The sequence below is a fragment of the Cherax quadricarinatus genome, chromosome 25 (genome assembly GCF_038502225.1).
Source record: "Cherax quadricarinatus isolate ZL_2023a chromosome 25, ASM3850222v1, whole genome shotgun sequence".
Classification (NCBI taxonomy): Eukaryota; Metazoa; Arthropoda; class Malacostraca; order Decapoda; family Parastacidae; genus Cherax; species Cherax quadricarinatus.
In genome coordinates this window covers 30,957,815-30,977,702 of record NC_091316.1, presented here as the reverse complement: position 1 = coordinate 30,977,702, position 19,888 = coordinate 30,957,815, and the positions used below count along the sequence as shown (strand labels likewise).

Genomic DNA, 19,888 nt, shown 5'->3' with positions numbered 1-19,888 from the left:
GGGTAGACAACTCACATGGAGGCAGTCCAGACAATTTTTCACAAGTGGTCCTTCAAACCGGATGTGGAATAGCTAGGTTAAAATTAACATAGCTAGGCCACAGTTAGGAACCGGTTTAACAGAGTTAGGTTAAGTTAGCACCCAGGCCCAGAGTTACACAGAAGCTAGTCCAAGCTGACTATACACAGAAGTTGTTATTTGCAGTAATTTACAGGCATGCCAGGTAGGCTAGAGAAGCTTGTGAATTTAATTATTTACAGTGATTACAAGTAAACCAGAGTAGGAGACTTACAGTGGATTTAGACAACTCACATGGAGGCAGTCCAGACAAATTTTCACAGGTATCCTCACAAATAAGAAGTGTACTTACCAAAAGTGAAGTGTAAATTATAAAAGTAGCAATATACAAGTAATAAGTGTGGTAAATGAGGACTCAAACGGGTAATGAGAATAGAATAATTGAAGAGGTCAGAGGCGGAAGGGCGAGGAGCACGAGAGTCATCGTACAGTGAGCATCGTACAGCAAGCATCCTACAGCAGGCATCTGGATGGACGTCCCCTCTGAGGAATAACGTACAAATCACCTGTTTGAGGTTAACAGGGAAGTTTGAGTGATAGAGCTGGCCCTAGATCACTGGTAGCTGGCTGTCACAAACCCTGCTCCAGAATGATTATCATACACACAGCGTCTAGCAGTAGTAGGAAGATAAAATTGGTAGGAGCAAGGAATAGGTGACCTTGGTAGGAGGAGTAAGTGGGAGCCAATAGGACTACAGACCTGATAACAGTTTTAAGAGCTAAGTTTTTAAGACACAAAGACAGTACAATCTAAGAAGCAAGTATTGGGTACACATGTAGTAAAAGGTAGTACATACGTGGGTGAAGGAAACACTCGTCAACACACACTAGTATTATAATTATTACAATTACTCTTATTATAAATGGTATTTTATTAGTATTATGGATACATAAAAGTGAGTTGCATTATTTCTGGGACATATAAACAACTGGCGTGCTCACACACACACACACACACACACACACATAGCATCAAAAGTAAAGACTGACCCGAAGCTGTTGCACAGCCACATCAAGAGGAAAACAACAGTCAAAGACCAGGTAATCAGACTGAGGAAGGGTGATGGGGAATTCACAAGAAACGACCAAGAGGTATGTCAGGAGCTCAACACAAGATTTAAAGAGGTATTTACAGTGGAAACCAGTAGGACTCCAGGAAATCAGAACAGGGGGGCACACCAGCAAGTGCTGGATGAGGTACATATAACCAAGGAGGAGGTGAAGAAGCTGCTATGCGAACTTGACACCTCAAAGGTGGTGGGACCAGACAACATCTCTCCATGGGTCCTTAAAGAGGGAGCAGAGATATTGTGTGAGCCATTAACAAAGATCTTCAACACATCATTTGAAACTGGGCAACTCCCTGAGGTATAGAAAATGGCAAATGTAGTCCCAATTTTTAAAAAGGGAGACAGACATGAGGCACTAAACTACAGACCTGTATCACTAACGTGTATAGTATGCAAGGTCATGGAGAAGATCATCAGGAGGAGAGTGGTGGGGCACCTGGAAAGAAACAAGTGTATAATTGACAACCAGCACGGTTTCAGGGAAGGAAAATCCTGTGTCACAAACCTACTAGAGTTTTATGACAAGGTGACAGAAGTAAGACAAGAGAGAGAGGGGTGGATTGACTGCATATTTTTGGACTGCAAGAAGGCCTTTGACACAGTTCCTCACAAGAGGTTACTGCAAAAGCTAGAGGATCAGGCACACATAACAGGAAAGGCACTGCAATGAATCAGAGAATATCTGACAGGGAGGCAACAACGAGTCATGGTACGCGACGAGGTATCAGAGTGGGCGCCTGTGACAAGCGGGGTTCCACAGGGGTCAGTCCTAGGACCTGTGCTGTTCTTGGTATATGTGAAAGACATAACAGAAGGGATAGACTCAGAAGTGTCCTTGTTTGCAGATGATGCAAAGTTAATGAGAAGAATCAAATCGGATGAGGATCAGGCAGGACTACAAAGAGACCTGGACAGGCTACAAGCCTGGTCCAGCAACTGGCTCCTTGAATTTAACCCTGCCAAATGCAAAGTCATGAAGATTGGGGAAGGGCAAAGAAGACCGCAGACACAATATAGTTTAGATGGCCAAAGACTGCAAACCTCACTCAAGGAAAAAGATCTGGGGGTGAGTATAACACCGAGCATATCTCCTGAGGCGCACATCAATCAGATAACTGCTGCAGCATACGGGCGCCTGGCAAACCTATGGATAGCATTCCGATACCTCAGTTAGGATTCGTTTAAGACTCTGTATACCATTTACGTCAGGCCCATACTGGAGTATGCAGCACCAGTTTGGAATCCACACCTAGTCAAGCACGTCAAGAAATTAGAGAAAGTGCAAAGGTTTGCAACAAGACTAGTCCCAGAGCTACGGGGATTGTCTTACGAAGAAAGGTTGAGGGAAATCGGCCTGACGACACTGGATGACAGGAGGGTCAGGGGAGACATGATAACGACATATAAAATACTGTAATAAAGTTGGTAGAATTACCGAATTACCGATTACTTGTGTCCTTTTACTTTACATATAAAATACTGCGCGGAATAGACAAGGTGGACAAAGACGGGATGTTCCAGAGAAGGGACACAGACACAAGAGGTCACAATTGGAAGTTGAAGACTCAGATAAATCAAAGGGATGTTCGGAAGTATTTCTTCAGTCATAGAGTAGTCAGGCCGTGGAATAGCCTAGAAAGTGATGTAGTGGAGGCGGGAACCATACATAGTTTTAAGGCGAGGTATGATAGAGCTCATGGGGCAGGGAGAGAGAGGACCTAGTAGCAATCAGCGAAGAGGCGGGGCCAGGAGCTGTGAATCGACCCCTGCAACCACAAATAGGTGAGTACAAATAGGTGAGTACACACACACACACACACACACGCGGCACCAGTTTGGAACCCACACCTAGCCAAGCACGTGAAGAAACTAGAGAAAGTGTAAAGGTTTGCAACAAGACTAGTCCCAGAGCTAAGAGGTATGTCCTACGAGGAGAGGTTAAGGGAAATCAACCTGACGACACTGGAGGACAGGAGAGATAGGGGGGACATGATAACGACATACAAAATACTGAGAGGAATTGACAAGGTGGACAAAGACAGGATGTTCCAGAGATTGGACACAGTAACAAGGGGACACAGTTGGAAGCTGAAGACACAGATGAATCACAGGGATGTTAGGAAGTATTTCTTCAGCCACAGAGTAGTCAGTAAGTGAAATAGTTTGGGAAGCGATGTAGTGGAGGCAGGATCCATACATAGCTTTAAGCAGAGGTATGATAAAGCTCACGACTCAGGGAGAGTGACCTAGTAGCGATCAGTGAAGAGGCGGGGCCAGGAGCTCGGACTCGACCCCCGCAACCTCAACTAGGTGAGTACAACTAGGTGAGTACGCGCGCGCGCGGGAGCAACAGCTCGTTTTCGCTTGTGAATCTTTAGTAGTTAGTGGCCGATCAAAGCCACTGTCAGGGTCATCGGAAGTTGACAGTGTCAGTGAACAACCCGAGAAGTGATACACGATCTGTCCCAACCAGAAAAGGCAGGTGAAGGATACAGGCACATGAAAACAATTTGAATCAGTGCCAAGAGAGAGTGGAATGGCCATAGGCCTAGTGTTGGTGTAGGTGGTATTGCCACGTCCCAATACCAAAATTCAAACAGAATAAGTGTGACCCAAGCCAGGGAGATAAAAGACAAGGGTAGTTGAGTTAGTGACTCCAGTGTATAGTGTATACAGTGATAGAGGAGTTAGTGAATACAGTGAAGAAGAAATAGAAGAGAAGCCGGAACGGGAAGCATCTTACAGCGCATGAGTGAAGCAGTGCAGGCCTGCCAGACGTAACGTATAGCCTTTTTGTGGTTGCTGGGGTATTGGCCCTGTATATTACTGATAGCTGAGGGTCACAAACCCTGCCCTGGAGAGCTGAATATCATACCTAGGGCACTAATCACTGACAGAGGCGTAGAACTGGGGAAGGGGAACAAAGGTGGGGACCAGAGGCACTGTAGTGCACGTGCAGGCAGTAAGGTTGGACAATTAACACTAACATTGTCTATTCATTAAGTATAACTCCAGGTATACATGTGTAGAACACAGGCGTTTATTCAGCAAGTAAGTATAGCTCCAGGTATACACAAATAGGTGCACAGGTGTTAATAAGAAAGCATAGCTCCAGGTATACACAAGTAGGTGCACAGGTGTTTACTCAGTAAGTACAGCTTCAGGTATACACGAGCAGGGACACAGGTGTTTACTCAGTAAGTACAGCTCCAGGTATACACGAGCAGGGGCACAGGTGTTTACTCAGTAAGTGCAGCTCCAGGTATACACGAGCAGGGGAACAGGTGTTTACTTAGTAAGTACAGCTCCAGGTATGCACGAGTAGGTGCACAGGTGTTTACTCATTAAGTATAGCTCCAGGTATGCACGAGTAGGTGCACAGGTGTTTACTAAGTATAGCTCCAGGTATACACGAGTAGGTGCACAGGTGTTTACTCATTAAGTATAGCTCCAGGTATACACGAGTAGGTGCACAGGTGTTTACTCATTAAGTAAGTATAGCTCCAGGTATACACGAGTAGGTGCAACGAGTAGGTGCAAGGGCATAGGCAGGGTACTGACGTTACAGGCTGTCTCGGTACATAGCAGCATGCACGTGGAGAGTCTATGATAGGTCCATAAGCCTGGCAGCGAGATTATCCCTCCCTCTCCTCCCTCTCCACTCGCTTGACTCGGGTGGCAGGATAGTAACGCACACACGCACATACACCCTACCATAACGGACCCGTCTCATAAACCCACTCATACCCACACATACCCACAGTTCACACTCTCCTTGTACCTCCCCTACCTCTCTCTTTCCCTCCCTCCCTCTTTCTTTCCCTCCCTTCCTCCTCCTCCTCCTACTCCTATACTTCCTCCATCTTCCCCCACCTCCCCTTCCTTCCTCCCTACCTACCTCCCCTACCATTCTCTTTCCCTCCCTCCCTCTCTCTTTCCCTCCATTCCTCCTCCTGCTCCTCCTCCTGCTATACCTCCATCTCCCCCCCTCTCCTCCAAGGGCAACAAGCACACTAAAGGCTGATCTTCATAATGTAATTTGAGTCAATTTACTATTTGCTATACCTGGAGTTTACCTGGAGAGAGTTCCGGGGGTCAACGCCCCCGCGGTCCGGTCTGTGACCAGGCCTCCTGGTGGATCAGAGCCTGATCAACCAGGCTGTTACTGCTGGCTGCACGCAAACCAACGTACGAGCCACAGCCTGGCTGGTCAGGAACCGACTTTAGGTGCTTGTCCAGTGCCAGCTTGAAGACTGCAAGGGGTCTATTGGTAATCCCCCTTATGTATGCTGGGAGGCAGTTGAACAGTCTCAGGCCCCTGACACTTATTGTATGGTCTCTTAACGTGCTAGTGACACCCCTGCTTTTCATTGGGGGAATGGTGCATCGTCTGCCAAGTCTTTTGCTTTCGTAGTGAGTGATTTTCGTGTGCAAGTTTGGTACTAGTCCCTCTAGGATTTTCCAGGTGTATATAATCATGTATCTCTCCCTCCTGCGTTCCAGGGAATACAGGTTTAGGAACCTCAAGCGCTCCCAGTAATTGAGGTGTTTTATCTCCGTTATGCGTGCCGTGAAGGTTCTCTGTACATTTTCTAGGTCAGCAATTTCACCTGCCTTGAAAGGTGCTGTTAGTGTGCAGCGATATTCCAACCTAGATAGAACAAGTGACCTGAAGAGTGTCATCATGGGCTTGGCCTCCCTAGTTTTGAAGGTTCTCATTATCCATCCTGTCATTTTTCTAGCAGATGCGATTGATACAATGTTATGGTCCTTGAAGGTGAGATCCTCCGACATGATCACTCCCAGGTCTTTGACGTTGGTGTTTCGCTCTATTTTGTGGCCAGAATTTGTTTTGTACTCTGATGAAGATTTAATTTCCTCGTGTTTACCATATCTGAGTAACTGAAATTTCTCATCGTTGAACTTCATATTGTTTTCTGCAGCCCACTGAAAGGTTTGGTTGATGTCCGCCTGGAGCCTTGCAGTGTCTGCAAGATTCGGGTGTCATCTGCAAAGGAAGACACGGTGCTGTGGCTGACATCCTTGTCTATGTTGGATATGAGGATGAGGAACAAGATGGGAGCGAGTACTGTGCCTTGTGGAACAGAGCTTTTCACCGTAGCTGCCTCGGACTTTACTCTGTTGACGACTACTCTCTGTGTTCTGTTAGTGAGGAAATTATAGATCCATCGACCGACTTTTCCTGTTATTCCTTTAGCACGCATTTTGTGCGCTATTACGCCATGGTCACACTTGTCGAAGGCTTTTGCAAAGTCTGTATATATTACATCTGCATTCTTTTTGTCTTCTAGTGCATTTAGGACCTTGTCGTAGTGATCCAATAGTTGAGACAGACAGGAGCGACCTGTTCTAAACCCATGTTGCCCTGGGTTGTGTAACTGATGGGTTTCTAGATGGGTGGTGATCTTGCTTCTTAGGACCCTTTCAAAGATTTTTATGATATGGGATGTTAGTGCTATTGGTCTGTAGTCCTTTGCTGTTGCTCTACTGCCCCCTTTGTGGAGTGGAGCTATGTCTGTTGTTTTTAGTAACTGTGGGACGACCCCCGTGTCCATGCTCCCTCTCCATAGGATGGAAAAGGCTCGTGATAGGGGCTTCTTGCAGTTCTTGATGAACACGGAGTTCCATGAGTCTGGCCCTGGGGCAGAGTGCATGGGCATGTCATTTATCGCCTGTTCGAAGTCATTTGGCGTCAGGATAACATCAGATAGGCTTGTGTTAATCAAATTTTGTGGCTCTCTCATAAAAAATTCATTTTGATCTTCGACTCTCAGTCTGGTTAGCGGCTTGCTAAAAACTGAGTCATATTGGGACTTGAGTAGCTCACTCATTTCCTTGCTGTCATCTGTGTAGGACCCATCTTGTTTAAGTAGGGGCCCAATACTGGACGTTGTTCTCGACTTTGATTTGGCATAGGAGAAGAAATACTTTGGGTTTCTTTCGATTTCATTTATGGCTTTTAGTTCTTCCCGCGATTCCTGACTCCTAAAGGATTCCTTTAGCTTAAGTTCGATGCTTGCTATTTCTCTGACCAGTGTCTCCCTACGCATTTCAGATATATTGACCTCTTTTAGCAGCTCTGTTATTCTTTTCCGTCGCCTGTAAAGGGAGCGCCTGTTTCTTTCTATTTTACATCTACTCCTCCTTTTTCTTAGAGGAATAAGCCTTGTGCATACATCGAGTGACACCAAGTTAATTTGTTCTAGGCATAAGTTGGGGTCTGTGTTGCTTAGTATATCTTCCCAGCTTATATCGGTTAGGACTTGGTTTACTTGGTCCCACTTTATGTTTTTGTTATTGAAGTTGAATTTGGTGAATGCTCCCTCGTGACTAGTCTCATTATGTCGGTCTGGGGCTCCACGCATTCATGTCTGAACCTCAATTATGTTGTGATCTGAGTATATTGTTTTTGATATGGTGACATTTGTTATCAGATCATCATTGTTAGTGAAGATGAGGTCTAGTGTATTCTCCAGTCTAGTAGGCTCTATTATTTGCTGGTTTAAATTGAACTTTGTGCAGAGATTTAAAAGCTCGTGTGAGTGTGAGTTTTCATCAGAGCTGCCTCCTGGTGTTATTACTGCAACAATATTATTTGCTATATTCCTCCATTTTAGGTGCCTTAAGTTGAAATCCCCCAGGAGCAAGATGTTGGGTGCAGGAGCTGGAAGATTTTCCAGACAGTGGTCAATTTTTAACAGCTGTTCGTGGAATTGCTGGGATGTTGCATCTGGAGGCTTGTAGACTACCACAATGACTAGGTTTTGGTTCTCGACCTTTACTGCTAAAACTTCCACTACATCATTTGAGGCATTAAGCAGTTCTGTGCAAACAAGTGACTCTGCAATGTACAGGTCAACCCCCCCCCCTTTTGCCTGTTCACTCTGTCACATCTATATAGGTTGTAACCTGGGATCCATATTTCGTTGTCCAAGTGATCCTTTATGTGGGGTCTCAGTGAAAGCCGCGAACATTGCCTTTGCCTCTGCAAGCAGTCCACGGATGAAAGGTATTTTGTTGTTTGTTGCTGGCTTTAGACCCTGTATATTTGCAAAGAAGAATGTTATCGGACTGGTGGTATTGTTGGTACTGGGGGAAGATTTTTTTCCGGCATTAGTATCTGTATCTATTGGTTTGGAGTGGAGGCCATCGACTGTGGTTCCACTCCAGGAATGACTGGATTTGGTGTACGATTTCTGCCATTTCCTGCCAGTTTTTTTTCCTTCCTGGCACTAAAAAACCTCTCCCTCTTGAGTGGCTGTGGCTACCCAGGTTTTCCCATGGCCTGGATGTTTTGTATCTTTTTGTCCCCTTTAGATGGTATGCGTGGCAATTTAAGTTATAGCACAGTCTTTCCTGTACTGAAGAGGTACACAGTTCAGGGTGAAAAAGCTTACAGGAAGGGAGTTTGCATTTTCCTGTTGTCATATGGGCATGGCATTTTCTAGGGTGGTCATAGTTGCACGTCCCATCTGTTTTTCCAGATTTCCCATGCCTGCAAATACCAAGTGCATAGTATGTGCACAGGCTTGGTTTCCGTTTGCCTTGGGTTTCTGTGACTGTATTCCCTGTTGGTGCATGTTTCCCTGTCTTACTCCTATCCTCCCTAGCACCAACAATGGAGCTCCCACCAGTTGTTTTTGGTAATATATCCTCACTATTGCTAGTGGAGTCCTCTTGTTTGCTATTTCCTGGGGTAATTCTAGTTTGCAATATTGGTTTTATCTTATCTTTGATTACACTTGTTTCCCTACTACGGCTCCTGTCCCTTATGAGGTCATTTATATGTATTCCTTCCTGCGTATAATTCCCGACTACCTGGACAAAATCTCCAGCTTCACCATTACTGTCTCCCGGGACAGCATCTCCAGCTTCACCATTACTGTCTCCCAGGACAGCACCTCCAGCTTCACCATTACTGTCTCCCAGGACAGCACCTCCAGCTTCACCATTACTGTCTCTCAGGACAGCACTATCAGCCCCACATTTACTGACTACCAGGACATCACCTCCAGCCTTACAGTTTCTGACTACATGGCCAGTATCGAGGGCAGTACCATTCAGCCCAGACTTTTTATGTTCCCATCTGTTGTAGAAAGCTTCCAGGTTGTCTATGAAAGCAGCTTTGATGTTGTCCTCTTTTAATACCCTTGTGATTTTAGTCCACAGATTTATCTCATTTGGGCATACCCAAATATATAAAAACAGATGTACAACTTTAACACACTATGATCTATTTCTCTAGTATTAAGTAGTCTGTAACCCATTAAATTTAGTCTACCCGTAAAGCCAAGGCAGGATAGTGACTCTTTGCACTTCAAATTATTATTGCAATTACACTCTGTAAACTATCTATGTAAATAGGACTCCCTACAACATGCCAGCCTCATTGTAAACTTGCAAAGAAATAAAAATTTGAATTTGAATTTGAATAAAGGGGGGTAAGGGGAGAGAGGGGCAGTAGTAATCCCTGTTCACAAAAAGAAGAGCAGAGCAGAAATCAGCAACAACAGACCAGTGTCACTCCTGTCAATCACTGGTAAGATCCTTGAGACAATAATCTCAAGACAAATGACAGAGTTTTTTGACTACCACTCACTACTTTGTGATCGTCAATATGGCTTCAGGTCATTTCAGCAGAGTCTTCAACACAGGAGGGATGTGGGTAGCCTTACTGTTATGTACAAGGACAATATTGTCAAATTACCACACTTGGATCCACTTCGAGGACAGCGTGAAACAAGCTTTTATGCCACAAGACGGGCAGAAAGCAGCAACTTCACTCTGGCTGTACCCTTCTCCATAACATCACTCCATCTGAGATCATATATACCCAGGATGACTCGAGTATGGAACACATTCGTACAGCATAATGATGTCAACGAGATAACGTCAGCTGATCAAATGAAAATGCTGGCCAACAGATGGCTCCAACTTCATCCTGTATCCTACTTGTATGTCTCGTAACAATAAAAATGCTTTCAAATGAGCTGATGTAGGTAACAGCTCTTAGCTTGCCAGTAAAGTTAGAAATCCTTAACCTGTAAATTGCTTGTCAATAAAGCTAGGGATCCTTAACCTTGTCAAACCCTGTGTAAAAAAAGAAAAGAGAGAGAGAGAGAGAGAGAGAGAGAGAGAGAGAGAGAGAGAGGATCAGGGAGGGAGGGGGAGAGAGAGTAGAGTGAGGTGGACAGAGAGAGAATGGGAGAGAGGAAGAGAAATGGGAGAGGGGTAGAATGTGAGTTAGTGTGAGTGGGGAGTTTGTGTGTGAGGGCGGGGGGCATAGGTTCCTGTCATTGTTTATGGCATTAACGGTTCATATGTGTACTCACCTAGTTATGGTTGCAGAGGTCGATTCACAGCTTCTGGCCCAGCCTCTTCACTGGTCGCTACTATGTCACTCTTCCTGCTCCATAAGCTTCATTATCCTCTTATTAAAGCTACGTATGTATACTGCCTCCACTACCTCTCTTCCCAGACTATTCCACTTCCCTATACCTCCTGTCTTGCAGTGTCGTCAGATCGACTTCCCTTAACCTCTCCTCGTAGGACATACCCCTTAGCTCTGGGACTAGTCTTGTTGCAAACCTAAGCACTTTCTCTAATTTCCTTACGTATTTGACCAGGTGTGGTTTCCAAACTGGTGCTGCATACTCCAATATGGGCCTAATGTACACAGTGTACAGGGTCCTGAATGATTCCTTATTGAGATATCGGAATGGTATTCTTAGGTTTGCTAGGCGCCCATATGCTGCAGCAGTTATTTGGTTGATGTGCACCTCAGGAGATGTGCTCGGTGTTATACTCACCCCAAGATCCTTTTCCTTGAGTAAAGTTTGTACTATCTGGCCCCCTAGAGTATATTCCGTCTGTGGTCTTCTTTGCCCTTCCCCAATCTTCATGACTTTGCACTTGGTGGGGTTGAACTCCAGAAGCCAGTTTCTGGACCAGGCCTGCACCCTGTCCAGATCCTTTTGTAGTTCTGCCTGGTCCCCGTCCGATTGAATTCTTCTCATCAACTTCACATCATCTGCAAACAGCGACACTTCGGAGTCTATTCCTTCCGTTATACCATATGTGTATGTGTGTGTACTCACCTAATTGTGCTCGCCTAATTGTGGTTGCAGGGGTCGATACTCAGCTCCTGGCCCCGCCTCTTCAGTGATCGCTACTAGGTCCTCTCTCTCTCTGCTTCCTGAGCTTTTGTCATACCTCGTTTTAAAGCTATGTATGGTTCCTGCCTCCACTACGTCATTTGCTAGGCCATTCCACTTCCTGACGACTTTATGACTGAAGAAGTACTTCCTAACATCCCTGTGACTCGTCTGAGTCTTCAGCTTCCAATTGTGACCCCTCGTTTCTGTATCCCCTCTCTGGAACATCCTGTCTCTGTCCACCTTATCTATTCCATGCAGTATCTTGTATGTCGCTATCATGTCTCCCCTGACGCTTCTATCCTCCAGTGTCGTTAGTCCGATTTCCCTCAACCTTTCATCGTAGGACATGTGTGTGTGTGTGTGTGTGTGTGTGTGTGTGTGTGTGTGTGTGTGTGTGTGTGTGTGTGTGTGTGTGTGTGTCGTTGTCTATAAAAATGTCTGTTTCTCTCTGTTACAGTGCTATGTGGGTTGCATGTGTAAGGATAATAATGAACTCCAAATACTGAATTCAAAATGGAAAAACTTAGGCTTTGAAATGATACAAAAATTTTTTTTTGGTAGGGCAATAGAGTTGCAGACAAGTAAACTAACGACCATGCAGATTGCGAGGCCATGAATCAAGTTCTTTGGGCAGCCATTAAAATAAGTTAGAAAGATCCATGAGGGAAAAATAAGTAAATGTGTAACTAAGGCTTTACATGAACCAACAGTTTGTCATGTTGCAGTGTCAATATGTCAACATTGCAAAGTTGCAATGTCAACATGTCATCATTATGTTGTTGCAGTGTGAAAATGTCAGCATCGGTTGTGTCAGGAAGGTTGTCAGGCGTGGCAGTGTTGTCACTGCTGGTGCTGCTGCTGCTGGCTCCCTCACCAGCACCAGCCAAGCCCTTCGACCTCTCACAGATTGTGTCTGTACTCGCAGACCATATCTTCAAGTGAGTATTTATGTGTTCTCTTGTTTCCGACAGGTACAACCAAACATGAAACATTTAATTCTTAAACATCTATAGGTTACTGTATGGGCACAGAAACACATATACACAGGTAAACTCCAGGTAAACATACAGATGTGGCTACACAGGTGAGGGTTTATTTAAAAAAGTAGCTACAGAGGTAACAGATGACTGGTATACCGGTGCTGGTTATCACTGATGAAGTAACCCCTGGCTTACCTATGCTGTATACCAGAAGTAAATTTTATTTTATTCCACCTCATTAAAAAAAAAAAAAGGAAAGGTTCAGTAAGATATAACTAAGCTGTTTGTAATATCAGTTGCAGGACATAATCAAATGTACCTTCAATTTGTCATTATATTAATGGAATGCAACACACACAAATAGGTAAGTAAGATACATGTTCGCCTGCTAATAGGAAAAACGTCTGGTAAATAAAGAAGCCAAACTTTTCCATAATGCACATATGTCTTACTTATAACCGTCAATTTCTTGTTCTCGTTTATTTTTTAACTACTCTTGATTTTACCACAGGCGGCTGTTTACAGTACGTGAGATAGAGCTCCTGGGCCACTACTGTACTCTCAGAACGCAGCCTTACTTCAGTAGGTGGAGACTGCACCACAAGGCCTCCGTCACTTGCCCAGGATGGACCACTGCTTTGGGGAGAGGTTGGTAGTTGTAGTGCTGGTCAGACTTCGTCCTCTGCTCTGTGCTTTAGGTCAGACCTCATCCTTTGCTCTGTGTTTCAAGTCAGTACTCTTCCTCTACCCAGAGTCTACCAGGAGAGTTTTATATCTGGAATATACCTGGAGGTTGTTTCGGAGATCAACACCCCTCCCCCCCAATCCCGGTTCATGACCAGGCCTCGCGGTGGATCAGGGCCTGACCAACCAGGCTGTTGCTGCTGGTCGCACGCAAACCAACGTATGAACCACAGCAGGGCTGGTTAGCTATTGACTTCAGGTTCCTGTTCAGCTTTCTCTTGAAAACAGTCAGGGGTCTATTGGTAATCCCCCCCCCTTATGTATGCTGGGAGGTAGTTGCACAATCTTGGGCCCCTGACACTTATTGTGCTGTGTCTTAGCGTACTCATGGCACCAATGCTATTCATTGGGGGGATGTTGCACCGCCTGCCAAGTCTTTTGTTTTCATAGGGAGTGATTTCCGTATGCAGATTTGGGACATTTTTAATAACCCACGATCTTCCTGCCTCGTTGTGCTCCGGGTTTTCTCGTGTTTTCACTGTCGCTCTTACGTGCTAGAACTTTAATTTGTGCCATCAATCCTATACGATACATCCCTCTAGCGCCTGGAACCAATCTTGGGCGGAAAACATTATATACTGAGTCAAAAAAGGAGAATTAGTGTGCACTACCTAGCAGAGTTTACTGCCAGAGAGGAATCATAGGCCTGTGTTCCGTGTGCAAAATAATAATAATAGAACTTTTCTTTGTCAGAGGAAAGAAAGTCTCCCTGATAACATTGTGTATACATAGTGTATAGTGTATACTACAGTGGCTCCCTAGTATATAGATGATAAAGGCTAAAGTGTCATTTGAAAACAGGTGAATTTGTAAATGAAGTGATAAGCCTATAGAGGCAGGTGCCAGAAGTCGCCAGAATCTTACCACACTGGTCAGCTGTTTTAATAATCTTCCTGGCCTGCTAGTGTACTCGCATATAATCTAGTGATACCAGTGAATAGCAGAATACAGTGTTGTAATAGCAACTAACCAGTATTATAATGGTACTTAGTGGAGAGGAGTGACTTTCATTAGTTTCTTTTTTCTTGAAATACCAGACGTATACTTGTGAATTTCATATTGTTGTGATAGAAACACAGGCCTTATCTCTAGGCTTTATTGAACATAGAATCTTCATAGTACTTCTGCAACAACAAAATATAATGACTAGTACATCTAATAATGGCTTCTACAGGGATGGTGATGTCTTGCATATGTCAAGAGAAAAGTTATAACTACAGGCCACATATTTAAACTCACCATGTAATCTGCATCGCTGATAAATGGATAAAGTAGGAGAGAATCACACACCATGTGTTGGTGCCCATGACACACACCAAACTGTTGTTGTTGTTAAGGGCCCCTAGAGGTGGTGCAGTATTATCCTGCTGCTGCTCCCCACAGGACCAGTATCACTACACATATAATATAGCAAATATAGCAAATAATATAGCAAATAATATAGCAAATAATATAGCAAATAATATTGTTGCAGTAATAACATCAGGAGGCAGCTCTGATGAAAACTCACACTCACACGAGCTTTTAAATCTCTGCACAAAATTCAATTTAAACCAGCAAATAATAGAGCCTACTAGACTGGAGAATACACTAGACCTCATATTCACTAACAATGATGATCTGATAAGAAATGTCACCATATCAAAAACAATATACTCAGATCACAACATAATTGAGGTTCAGACATGTATGCGAGGAGCCCCAGACCGACAAAATGAGACTAGTCACGAGGGAGCATTCACCAAATTCAACTTCAATAACAAAAACATAAAGTGGGACCAAGTAAACCAAGTCCTAACCGATATAAGCTGGGAAGATATACTAAGCAACACAGACCCAAACTTATGCCTAGAACAGATTAACTCGGTGGCACTCGATGTATGCACAAGGCTTATTCCTCTAAGAAAAAGGAGGAGTAGATGTAAAATAGAAAGAGACAGGCGCTCCCTTTACAGGCGACGGAAAAGAATAACAGAGCGGCTAAAAGAGGTCAATATATCTGAAATGCGCAGGGAGACACTGGTCAGAGAAATAGCAAGCATCGAACTTAAGCTAAAAGAATCCTTTAGGAGTCAGGAATCGCGGGAAGAACTAAAAGCTATAAATGAAATCGAAAGAAACCCAAAGTATTTCTTCTCCTATGCCAAATCAAAATCGAGAACAACGCCCAGTATTGGGCCCCTACTTAAACAAGATGGGTCCTACACAGATGACAGCAAGGAAATGAGTGAGCTACTCAAGTCCCAATATGACTCAGTTTTTAGCAAGCCGCTAACCAGACTGAGAGTCGAAGATCAAAATGAATTTTTTATGAGAGAGCCACAAAATTTGATTAACACAAGCCTATCCGATGTTATCCTGAAGCCAAATGACTTCGAACAGGCGATAAATGACATGCCCATGCACTCTGCCCCAGGGCCAGACTCATGGAACTCTGTGTTCATCAAGAACTGCAAGAAGCCCCTATCACGAGCCTTTTCCATCCTATGGAGAGGGAGCATGGACACGGGGGTCGTCCCTCAGTTACTAAAAACAACAGACATAGCCCCACTCCACAAAGGGGGCAGTAAAGCAACAGCAAAGAACTACAGACCAATAGCACTAACATCCCATATCATAAAAATCTTTGAAAGGGTCCTAAGAAGCAAGATCACCACCCATCTAGAAACCCATCAGTTACACAACCCAGGGCAACATGGGTTTAGAACAGGTCGCTCCTGTCTGTCTCAGCTACTGGATCACTACGACAAGGTCCTAAATGCACTAGAAGACAAAAAGAATGCAGATGTAATATATACAGACTTTGCAAAAGCCTTCGACAAGTGTGACCATGGCGTAATAGCGCACAAAATGCACGCTAAAGGAATAACAGGAAAAGTCAGTCGATGGATCTATAATTTCCTCACTAACAGAACACAGAGAGTAGTCGTCAACAGAGTAAAGTCCGAGGCAGCTACGGTGAAAAGCTCTGTTCCACAAGGCACAGTACTAGCTCCCATCTTGTTCCTCATCCTCATATCCGACATAGACAAGGATGTCAGCCTCAGCACCGTGTCTTCCTTTGCAGATGACACCCGAATCTGCATGACAGTGTCTTCCATTGCAGACACTGCAAGGCTCCAGGCGGACATCAACCAAATCTTTCAGTGGGCTGCAGAAAACAATATGAAGTTCAACGATGAGAAATTTCAATTACTCAGATATGGTAAACATGAGGAAATTAAATCTTCATCAGAGTACAAAACAAATTCTGGCCACGAAATAGAGCGAAACACCAACGTCAAAGACCTGGGAGTGATTATGTCGGAGGATCTCACCTTCAAGGACCATAACATTGTATCAATCGCATCTGCTAGAAAAATGACAGGATGGATAATGAGAACCTTCAAAACTAGGGAGGCCAAGCCCATGATGACACTCTTCAGGTCACTTGTTCTATCTAGGCTGGAATATTGCTGCACTCTAACAGCACCTTTCAAGGCAGGTGAAATTGCCGACCTAGAAAATGTACAGAGAACTTTCACGGCGCGCATAACGGAGATAAAACACCTCAATTACTGGGAGCGCTTGAGGTTTCTAAACCTGTATTCCCTGGAACGCAGGAGGGAGAGATACATGATTATATACACCTGGAAAATCCTAGAGGGACTAGTACCGAACTTGCACACGAAAATCACTCACTACGAAAGCAAAAGACTTGGCAGACGATGCACCATCCCCCCAATGAAAAGCAGGGGTGTCACTAGTACGTTAAGAGACCATACAATAAGTGTCAGGGGCCCGAGACTGTTCAACTGCCTCCCAGCACACATAAGGGGGATTACCAACAGACCCCTGGCAGTCTTCAAGCTGGCACTGGACAAGCACCTAAAGTCAGTTCCTGATCAGCCGGGCTGTGGCTCGTACGTTGGTTTGCGTGCAGCCAGCAGCAACAGCCTGGTTGATCAGGCGCTGATCCACCAGGAGGCCTGGTCACAGACCGGGCCGCGGGGGCGTTGACCCCCGAAACTCTCTCCAGGTAAACTCCAGGTAACCTGTAGTTACCAGCGGTCACAATATACACAACGAGAAGCAATTATTACTACAGAAAAAGCGTTCTTCCTCCAAAATTTCCACCAGTCAACTATAGTGATAATATAGCATTTATTGTGGTGGAGACGAAAAAAAAAAAACTAGAATAGCTAGATACAGCGATTGATAAACGAGGGTTGAGGCTCGACCGTTCGTCACTGTAGGAGCTGCCAGAAATCACCGGCTCTTCAACACGCAAGTTATACTTTTGTATCAATCAAATCACATATTACTCGGGTAGACAATTTCAAGTAGATCCTTCATGTGTTAGCCCAAATCACCGACTAGTATGTTTTAAATAAGTGACCCACTGATCAGATCAGATCGACTGGTCCGAACCCTCGACTGGTCCGAACCCTTGATGGTCCGAACCCTTGACTGGTTTCAAACGGTTTCGTTGGACAATAAAGCAGACTGTAAACGGATGGGGTTGTAGGCGCCCTTATCAAACACAAACAATAAATACAAATCAGGAACGTACACGGTAAGCTGTCCAATTAGTTAGAAATAGAAATACAAATAGCTAGAGCTTCATTTACCTGGAGTTTACCTGGAGAGAGTTTCGGGGGTCAACGCCCCCGCGGCCCGGTCTGTGACCAGGCCTCCTGGTGGATCAGCGCCTGATCAACCAGGCTGTTGCTGCTGGCTGCACGCAAACCAACGTACGAGCCACAGCCCGGCTGATCAGGAACTGACTTTAGGTGCTTGTCCAGTGCCAGCTTGAAGACTGCCAGGGGTCTGTTGGTAATCCCCCTTATGTGTGCTGGGAGGCAGTTGAACAGTCTCGGGCCCCTGACACTTATTGTATGGTCTCTTAACGTGCTAGTGACACCCCTGCTTTTCATTGGGGGGATGGTGCATCGTCTGCCAAGTCTTTTGCTTTCGTAGTGAGTGATTTTCGTGTGCAAGTTCGGTACTAGTCCCTCTAGGATTTTCCAGGTGTATATAATCATGTATCTCTCCCTCCTGCGTTCCAGGGAATACAGGTTTAGAAACCTCAAGCGCTCCCAGTAATTGAGGTGTTTTATCTCCGTTATGCGTGCCGTGAAAGTTCTCTGTACATTTTCTAGGTCGGCAATTTCACCTGCCTTGAAAGGTGCTGTTAGAGTGCAGCAATATTCCAGCCTAGATAGAACAAGTGACCTGAAGAGTGTCATCATGGGCTTGGCCTCCCTAGTTTTGAAGGTTCTCATTATCCATCCTGTCATTTTTAAGGAGGTTATTAATAGAGTATTCAAGAGGTTGCTAGTAGAATTACAGTAAATCAACCACTCAAATCATTATAAAGCTCTGTATAGTCTGCAGTCAATCAAACAAACGGGCTTCCACATGGATAAATTGTCATTTTTGTGGAAATTGGTGTCACGCCCCTTGTGCAGATATCCAAGAACTAGCTACAAGCAGTATTAAAACAGGGAAGTGTTTTTGGGTATGCCCAAATGAGGAAAATCTGTGGACTAAAATCACAAGGGTATTAAAAGAGGATAACATCAAAGCTGCTTTCATAGACAACCTGGAAGCTTTCTACAACAGATGGGAACAAAAAAGTCTGGGCTGGATGGTACTGCCCTTGATACTGGCCATGTAGTCAGAAACTGTAAGGCTGGAGGTGATGTCCTGGTAGTCAGTAAATGTGGGGCTGATAGTGCTGTCCTGGGAGACAATAATGGTGAAACTGGAGGTGCTGTCCTGGGAGACAGTAATGGTGAAGCTGAGATTTTGTCCAGGTAGTCGGGAATTATACACAGGAAGGAATACATATAAATGACCTCATAGGGGACAGGAGCCGTAGTGGGGAAACAAGTGTAGTCAAAGATAAGATAAAACCAATATTGCAAACTAGAAATACCACAGGAAATAGCAAACAAGAGGACTCCACTAGCTATAGTGAGGATATATTACCAAAAACAACTGGTGGGAGCTCCATTGTTGGTGCTAGGGAGGATAGGAATAAGACAGGGAAACATGCACCAACAGGGAATACAGTCACAGAAACCCAAGGCAAACGGAAACCAAGCCTGTGCAGACATGGGAAATCTGGAAAAACAGACGGGACGTGCAACTATGACCACCCTAGAAAATGCCATGCACATATGACAACAGGAAAATGCAAACTCCCTTCCTGTAAGCTTTTTCACCCTGAAATGTGTACCTCTTCAGTACAGGAAAGACTGTGCTATAACTTAAATTGCCAGGCACACCATCTAAAGGGTACAAAAAGATACAAAACATCCAGGCCATGGGAAAACCTGGGTAGCCACAGCCACTCAAGAGGGAGAGGTTTTTTAGTGCCAGGAAGGAAAAAAAACTGGCAGGAAATGGCAGAAATCGTACACCAAATCCAGTCATTCCTGGAGTGGAACCACAGTCGATGGCCTCCACTTCAAACCAACAGATACAGATACTAATGCCGGAAAAAAAATCCCCCCCCAGTACCAACAATACCACCAGTCCGATGACATTCTTCTTTGCAAATATACAGGGTCTAAAGCCAGCAACAAACAATAAAATACCTTTCATCCGTGGACTGCTTGCAGAGGCAAAGGCAATGTTCGCGGCTTTCACTGAGGCCCACATAAAGGATCACTTGGACAACGAAATATGGATCCCAGGTTACAAACTATACAGATGTGACAGAGTGAACAGGCAAAATGGGGGGAGGGGTTGGCCTGTACATTGCAGTCACTTGTTTGCACAGAACTGCTTAATGCCTCAAATGATGTTTACCTGGAGTTTACCTGGAGAGAGTTCCGGGGGTCAACGCCCC

The 19,888-nt window shown here is 44.7% G+C and overlaps 1 protein-coding gene across 1 annotated transcript in view; it reads left to right on the top strand.

Moving 5' to 3' along the window:
- LOC128689999 (anti-lipopolysaccharide factor) overlaps positions 1-19,888 on the top strand; it is a 94,841-nt gene that overhangs the window by 22,630 nt on the left and 52,323 nt on the right. Inside the window, exons 2-3 of the mRNA XM_053778474.2 lie at positions 12,112-12,264; positions 12,818-12,954. Coding sequence (XP_053634449.1) covers positions 12,119-12,264; positions 12,818-12,954 — 283 coding nt within the window. The 5' untranslated portion in view covers positions 12,112-12,118. The remainder of the gene's footprint in view (positions 1-12,111; positions 12,265-12,817; positions 12,955-19,888) is intronic.